The 8,955-nt window shown below is 29.7% G+C and overlaps 1 protein-coding gene across 1 annotated transcript in view; it reads right to left on the minus strand.

The window, feature by feature from the left end:
- LOC122500975 (WD repeat-containing protein 55 homolog) overlaps positions 1-1,130 on the minus strand; it is a 65,647-nt gene extending 64,517 nt beyond the window's left edge. Inside the window, exons 1-2 of the mRNA XM_043610164.1 lie at positions 986-1,130; positions 743-914 (exon numbers count right to left, since the gene is read on the minus strand). Coding sequence (XP_043466099.1) covers positions 743-914; positions 986-1,106 — 293 coding nt within the window. The 5' untranslated portion in view covers positions 1,107-1,130. The remainder of the gene's footprint in view (positions 1-742; positions 915-985) is intronic.
- Between the last annotated feature and the right edge of the window lie 7,825 nt (positions 1,131-8,955).

Genomic DNA, 8,955 nt, shown 5'->3' on the forward strand with positions numbered 1-8,955 from the left:
AATTATTATCAATTTTTTATTAAAAATAAAATTGTATAAATTAACTAAAAAATGTAGTCAACTTTTCTATTAAACATCAACAAACTTCTAATAAAAAAAATATAATTTATTTGAATGTATTTGATCAAGAATTTGGTTTTTATTGTTTTAAAAATATGTAATGTCCAAATAAAAAATTCCGTGAATCTCGGTACTTTTGCTCGAATAACGATAATATCGTTCGAAAAACAAAAGACATCGTTTTTTTACATGGTATAAAAACAAATATCGATCGTTTTTTATATCGTGTCGATCGAATGCATCACTACCTTTTTCTAAAGAATTACTCATATCCCAGTAAACAAAAACTAATTGAAATAAATTAAAAAGAATTCACAAAGAGTTTCAGTGAATCCCGCTTTGTGACAAATACGAATTGGAGCTATGTTGCAATTTTCCTGAATTCGTCAAACTGTATTGAACTTCCAAACCTTTTATTTATACTAATTCAATGGACAAGTTTTGGGTCCTTTAATTTTTTTTAATTCGTCAGCATGAATTCAATGCATGCCTTGGTCATTTCTTACGAATGCGAATTCGTTTGCACAATTTCAGGCAAATTGAATCGAATTCAATCGAATATACAAAGAGCTTGAATGAATCCCGCTTTCTACCAAAAATCTTAATTAATTTCAATCCGTTTGAATTCGTTTTTTTTACTGGGATGTACATAGGTAGATAGATATAGATATCAGATACTTACAGAAGAATGTCTCCTGTGACCATAGCGAAAACGATCAAGTCACGTTTTGGATGAAAACAAATATCCATTACTGCATCTTCCAATATTAGAGAAGGAGGGTGATTGCTATGATTTTTTTTTGATCTAATGATTGCCTTTACAACTTCATCATTTTCTTCATCTTCATTTAATGCTATAAAAAATTAATCAATTAAATTAATACTTACAAGATTAAATTTTAAAAAATGTAAGTAATAGTACAACCTGTATTATCTGAATCATCAGAATTATATTCATTCCTACTTAATATATCAATATTTTCGCTACTACTACTTAAATTTGCATCAGTATTATTTTCCTCATTCAAACTGGATTCACTTTCCATGGTACCTGTAAGTAAATTTAATGATTTAGTTATTTTTGATCACTACTTAATTGAATCTAATTTAAGACAAAGACAATAGTTGACACATCCAGATATGGGTAGTTCTACAAAAGAGGGAATATAGATTAGATTAGATTAATTTATTTCCCAATGGACAAAAAATCATCATTGTTTTAAAAACGTTTTTAGAACGTTTCATGTCTGCAAAATAATGTTCCAAAAACGTTCCATTTCTTTTAAAACGTTTTAGAAACATATAACGTTTTTGGAACGTTATTTAGCAGACATGAAACGTTCTAAAAACGTTTTTGGAACGTTTTTAAAACAATGATGGTTTTTTGCCCACTGGGTTGTTATAATTCACAAAGTGAACATATAAGAGAGTATGTTTTTGCCTTATAATGGATAGCAAAAATTAATACAAAATAATAAGTACATAATTAATTATAAATAAATAAACAACATACAAATACATTTGAGGTCCAGCTTCAAGTCCCAAACAACATTTCTTTCGCTCTAATGCTTCCCAGTCAAAAAAGTTCTATAGAATGATTCTATAGAATGACTCTATAGAGCATTCTATAGAGTATTCTATAGAGCATTCTATAGAGCATTCTATAGAGCATTCTATAGAGCATTCTATAAAGTATTCTATAGAGCATTCTATAGAGTATTCTATAGAGCATTCTATAGAGTATTCTGTAGAATATTTTGTAGAATTTATCTAAAAATATTTTTTTAAATTTCTACACAGATTGTATAAAATATTTCTAGTCAAATTCTATAGAATTCGTGAAGATATTTACAAAAAAATTTTTTTTTTATAAATTCTATAATACATTCTATAGAATGCTCTATAGAATATTTTATAGAATTCTCTATAGAATGCTCTATAGAGTCATTCTATAGAATGACTCTATAGAACTTTTTTGACTGGGTTAACATTTTAATTATAATTTTAATGTAAACCTTACACGGAAAAAAATTTCATGACGCGAACGAGCAATTTTAGGAATATAATTAAAATCAGATTAAAATAAAGAACGACATAACCAACGTTGTGAATTAAGCTTCACTACATTAGCCGAATGTTTAGCCTTCTTCTTCTTCTTTCCTTGTTAGTTGCCTATTGCAGAGCATACATACATATCTGTGTGTGATCACATATAATTATAGTGTTAAACGTTAAGCAGCGTTCATATGTAATGAACCAGAGCGTTAATAAAAAAACTCATAAGATATATAATTGCATACTAAGGTAAATAAAATTTAAACCAAAATAGTAAAAAGAAAAAACAAAAAAAACATCAAAACCAAAAAAAAACGAGGGGAAACAAAATAAAATATGCATAGCATAGTCAATTCCACAATAAACGCCACCGTAGGCCCAGGCTACTCAGTTCGCCCGGGGGGAAGATTAACAAAATGCAAAAAAGAACCATACCAGCATAGTAGGAAAAAACAGGAAAAAAACCAAAAATCAACCAAAACAACTCAATAAAAAGAAAAGGAAAAAAACAACCAAAAAAAGCACCACCTCGAAAGGGTAAAAACTCTCCGGATTCTCGATCCCCAACCTATAAACCAAAAAACTCCTGTCTGTTTGGAGACAGAATAGGACACACGGTGGTCTTCAAGCACTTTAAGGTTTACCTAAAATGAGTCAAAATTGTGCTAACGCAGTTTTATCTGGAATCGTCCCAAGATTCCAAATTCTCATTTCCGAAAATCGTAGCTGATTCTTTTTAAAAAAAAACATATATAGAGTAATGTCACTTTGAGTGGACCGCCTACGCTTTTTTTCTAAAAAATTCTTTATGAAAGCAAATTAATCAGAGGTTTCTATTCCAAGCTTTAGTTTAGATCCCTAGATAAGTGTTTATACCATAATAGCTTTGATTTTTTGTATTGGAAAAAACAATTGACTTTTTAAAAAAGCTAATTTTTAAGAAAAAAAGTCTAACCTTGAGTGGACCACTCCTAAAAAATTGTAAAAGTTATTCTAAATTCTTTAATGTATTTAATATTTCTGATATATTGAAACAAAATTTATGCTTATGCAGCTTCAGACCATGTATGTGTCGCAATGTTTACAAGTGAAACCATTTTTAATAATTTTGTCACATATCACAAAAAAATTAATAAAGAACATAAATCATAGTTTCAAACTAATTTATTGTCAATTTATATCTAAAAAATGTTAAACTGAAATTAAAAATGGAAAAAACAGGCAGTCCACTCATGGTGACAAACAACTTTTTAAGGCAGACACCAGAATTTTTTTTTTAATCAAAATTATCACTTAATTAAACTAAGACAATCAATTTCAATGTCCAAAGTAGTAGGAAAAAAATAAGTTACCTTTTAAAACTTAAATTTTACACTACTTTTACACTTCCAAATCACTTTACTCATTGAAAGAGCGACTTCTTTTTTGGTTTGTGTTCTCAAAAATGCGTTATATCAAACGGTAACGTATACGATTATTGCGGAACTTAATTTCTTACGGTTTCTAGGTGCGGTGCTGCTATTCGCACTATTTATTTCACGTTTCCGCTGTCAGATAACTTAAAAGCTCAGGCGGTCCACTCAAGGTGACATTATCCCTATGGGAAATTCTACGTGAGATTTTAGTCGACAGTGGGATTTTTTTACAATTAACTTTTTAAAACTGTCTACAGCGTAGACCCTTTAATTTAAAACAAAGAACACAAATAGATTAACATTTATACGCTGCAGACAGTTCTAAAAAGTTAATTGTAAAAATATCCCATGTGATGCTTGCAAGTGATTTTTGAAAATGTTTTAAAACTCATTTAACACATCAGGCCCATTTCGGGACTTTTTGGAAACTCTCCTCTATATTATAAGGTATAAAAAATTTTTAAAAAAATTTTTAAATCCGGCCCAAAGTTAATAACAATTAATTTGTTTATAAAAAAATTTTTGTTTACATTTCTTAAAACTCGAAAGAAAACTAAAACTTTCATTTTTTTAAAACTTTTTCCTAAACTCAATATTTTCGGAATTATAAGCTACTGAATATTGGTCTACAATTACAAGTTAAAAATTTCGAAAATTCATAACTCGAAAATTTGGACGGTATACCGACAAAAAGTCCAAACCAAAATGTCCACACCAAAAATGGACTTTTTGTCCTGTAATCAATTTGGACAATTAAACAAAAATAAAAAAATACGAATCTAATTTGTTTCGATACAGAATATAAAAAAAATATTTTTTGGACGATTTTAAGAGGTGGACTTAAATCTCACGTGGAATTGCCCATATATATGTTTTTTTTCGAAAAAAGAATCAGCTACGATTTTCGGAAATGAAAATTTGGAATCTTGGGACGATTACAGATAAAACTGCGTTAGCACAATTTTGACTCATTTTAGGTAAACCTAAAAGTGCTTGAAGACCACCGTGAGTAGTTTATAATTCCGAAAATATTGAGTTTAGGAAAAAGTTGTCAAAAAATGAAAATTTTAGTTTTCTTTCGAGTTTTAAGAAATGTAAACAAAAATTTTTTTTATAAACAAATTAATTGTTTTTAACTTTGGGCCGGATTTTAAAAAATTTTTTTTAAATTTATTTATACCTTATAATATAGAGGAGAGTTTCCAAAAAGTCCCGAAATGGGCCTGATGTGTTAAATGAGTTTTAAAACATTTTCAAAAATCACTTGCAAGCATCACATGGGATATTTTTACAATTAACTTTTTAGAACTGTCTGCAGCGTATAAATTTTAATCTATTTGTGTTTTTTGTTTTAAGTTAAAGGGTTTACGCTGTAGCAGTTTTAAAAATTTAATTGTAAAAAAATCCCACTGTCGACTAAAATCTTACGTGGAATTTCCCATAGGGTAATGTCACCTTTAGTGGACCGCCTGAGCTTTTAAGTTATCTGACAGCGGAAACGTGAAATAAATAGTGCAAATAGCAGCACCGCACCTAGAAACCGTAAGAAATTAGGTTCCGCGATAATCATATACGTTACTGTTTGATGTAACGCATTTTTAAGAACACAAACCAAAAAAGAAGTCGCTCTTTCAATGAGTAAAGTGATTTGGAAGTGTAAAAGTAGTGTAAAATTTAAGTTTTAAAAGGTAATTTATTTTTTTCCTACTACTTTGGACATTGAAATTGATTGTCTTAGTTTAATTTAGTGATAATTTTGACTCAAAAAAAATTGTGGTGGCTGCCATAAAAAGTTGTTTGTCACCATGAGTGGACCACTGTTTATAACCATGAGTGGACTGCCTGTTTTTTCCATTTTTAATGTCAGTTTAACATTTTTACATTCTCATCATATGAGAAAGTATTAGTTTTGGTCGAAAATTGACTTTCGCTAATTTCATGAAATCTCGACGTTTTGGGGTCCCCTGAGTCCGAAAAACATGGTCTAAAAAAAGTGTCTGTCCGTATGTCTGTCTTCGTGTCTGTCTGTAGACACAATGGTGTCCCTACAATAACTCTTGAAAATCTTATTGCATCAACTTGCAACTTTGCATGCACAAAGTTAGTGTTAAAATACAGATCGAGTTCGTTAGCCAGCAATTTTCGTCGAAAACTACGCAAACTACAGTAGTTTCAAAATTTTGAAAATTCAATTTTTTCAATTTTCATTATTTTTAACTTTATATTACTTTAGATTAGACAAATACAAACAACTTTCCTCTACAACATTTTTTCATAGAAAGTCAAATTTCGGAGTTATAGGCTCTTAAATAGCAAAAAAATACTAAAAAATCCGAAAATAACGATAAAAATCAAAATTTCTCAAAGGAAAAAAATTATAACATTAATTTCCACATATTCTCACCCCATTGTACTTAAAAAACACTTACATTATCAAAAACTAGTAATTTCCGGAAAAACCACCGTATATATATATTTTTTATCATTTTTTTAACAAAAAATCCATATTCCGACTTAATTATCTCCAAAACTATTGCCTCTGGGAGCTTGCTACCATAGACTTTTTTTCTCGTCTTCCCATCAGCTACAACTTTGCTGTTGACAACTTTTCACTAAACTTAAAACTTTTCGACTTATTTGCAGAAAAACTAATTTTTTATTACATTCTCATCATATGAGAAAGTATTAGTTTTGGTCGAAAATTGACTTTCGCTAATTTCATGAAATCTCGACGTTTTGGGGTCCCCTGAGTCCGAAAAACATGGTCTAAAAAAAGTGTCTGTCCGTATGTCTGTCTTCGTGTCTGTCTGTAGACACAATGGTGTCCCTACGATAACTCTTGAAAAACTTATTGCATCAACTTGCAACTTTGCATGCACAAAGTTAGTGTTAAAATACAGATCGAGTTCGTTAGCCAGCAATTTTCGTCGAAAACTACGCAAACTACAGTAGTTTCAAAATTTTGAAAATTCAATTTTTTCAATTTTCATTATTTTTAACTTTATATTACTTTAGATTAGACAAATACAAACAACTTTCCTCTACAACATTTTTTCATAGAAAGTCAAATTTCGGAGTTATAGGCTCTTAAATAGCAAAAAAATACTAAAAAATCCGAAAATAACGATAAAAATCAAAATTTCTCAAAGGAAAAAAATTATAACATTAATTTCCACATATTCTCACCCCATTGTACTTAAAAAACACTTACATTATTAAAAAACTAGTAATTTCCGGAAAAACCACCGTATATATATATTTTTTATCATTTTTTTAACAAAAAATCCATATTCCGACTCAATTATCTCTAAAACTATTGCCTCTGGGAGCTTGCTACCATAGACTTTTTTTCTCGTCTTCCCATCAGCTACAACTTTGCTGTTGACAACTTTTCACTAAACTTAAAACTTTTCGACTTATTTGCAGAAAACTAATTTTTTATTACATTCTCATCATATGAGAAAGTATTAGTTTTGGTCGAAAATTGACTTTCGCTAATTTCATGAAATCTCGACGTTTTGGGGTCCCCTGAGTCCGAAAAACATGGTCTAAAAAAAGTGTCTGTCCGTATGTCTGTCTTCGTGTCTGTCTGTAGACACAATGGTGTCCCTACGATAACTCTTGAAAAACTTATTGCATCAACTTGCAACTTTGCATGCACAAAGTTAGTGTTAAAATACAGATCGAGTTCGTTAGCCAGCAATTTTCGTCGAAAACTACGCAAACTACAGTAGTTTCAAAATTTTGAAAATTCAATTTTTTCAATTTTCATTATTTTTAACTTTATATTACTTTAGATTAGACAAATACAAACAACTTTCCTCTACAACATTTTTTCATAGAAAGTCAAATTTCGGAGTTATAGGCTCTTAAATAGCAAAAAAATACTAAAAAATCCGAAAATAACGATAAAAATCAAAATTTCTCAAAGGAAAAAAATTATAACATTAATTTCCACATATTCTCACCCCATTGTACTTAAAAAACACTTACATTATTAAAAAACTAGTAATTTCCGGAAAAACCACCGTATATATATATTTTTTATCATTTTTTTAACAAAAAATCCATATTCCGACTCAATTATCTCTAAAACTATTGCCTCTGGGAGCTTGCTACCATAGACTTTTTTTCTCGTCTTCCCATCAGCTACAACTTTGCTGTTGACAACTTTTCACTAAACTTAAAACTTTTCGACTTATTTGCAGAAAACTAATTTTTTATTACATTCTCATCATATGAGAAAGTATTAGTTTTGGTCGAAAATTGACTTTCGCTAATTTCATGAAATCTCGACGTTTTGGGGTCCCCTGAGTCCGAAAAACATGGTCTAAAAAAAGTGTCTGTCCGTATGTCTGTCTTCGTGTCTGTCTGTAGACACAATGGTGTCCCTACGATAACTCTTGAAAAACTTATTGCATCAACTTGCAACTTTGCATGCACAAAGTTAGTGTTAAAATACAGATCGAGTTCGTTAGCCAGCAATTTTCGTCGAAAACTACGCAAACTACAGTAGTTTCAAAATTTTGAAAATTCAATTTTTTCAATTTTCATTATTTTTAACTTTATATTACTTTAGATTAGACAAATACAAACAACTTTCCTCTACAACATTTTTTCATAGAAAGTCAAATTTCGGAGTTATAGGCTCTTAAATAGCAAAAAAATACTAAAAAATCCGAAAATAACGATAAAAATCAAAATTTCTCAAAGGAAAAAAATTATAACATTAATTTCCACATATTCTCACCCCATTGTACTTAAAAAACACTTACATTATTAAAAAACTAGTAATTTCCGGAAAAACCACCGTATATATATATTTTTTATCATTTTTTTAACAAAAAATCCATATTCCGACTCAATTATCTCTAAAACTATTGCCTCTGGGAGCTTGCTACCATAGACTTTTTTTCTCGTCTTCCCATCAGCTACAACTTTGCTGTTGACAACTTTTCACTAAACTTAAAACTTTTCGACTTATTTGCAGAAAACTAATTTTTTATTACATTCTCATCATATGAGAAAGTATTAGTTTTGGTCGAAAATTGACTTTCGCTAATTTCATGAAATCTCGACGTTTTGGGGTCCCCTGAGTCCGAAAAACATGGTCTAAAAAAAGTGTCTGTCCGTATGTCTGTCTTCGTGTCTGTCTGTAGACACAATGGTGTCCCTACGATAACTCTTGAAAAACTTATTGCATCAACTTGCAACTTTGCATGCACAAAGTTAGTGTTAAAATACAGATCGAGTTCGTTAGCCAGCAATTTTCGTCGAAAACTACGCAAACTACAGTAGTTTCAAAATTTTGAAAATTCAATTTTTTCAATTTTCATTATTTTTAACTTTATATTACTTTAGATTAGACAAATACAAACAACTTTCCTCTACAACATTTTTTCATAGAAAGTCAAATTTCGGAGTT

Source organism: Leptopilina heterotoma, unplaced genomic scaffold, assembly GCF_015476425.1.
Source record: "Leptopilina heterotoma isolate Lh14 unplaced genomic scaffold, ASM1547642v1 Lhet_1922, whole genome shotgun sequence".
Classification (NCBI taxonomy): Eukaryota; Metazoa; Arthropoda; class Insecta; order Hymenoptera; family Figitidae; genus Leptopilina; species Leptopilina heterotoma.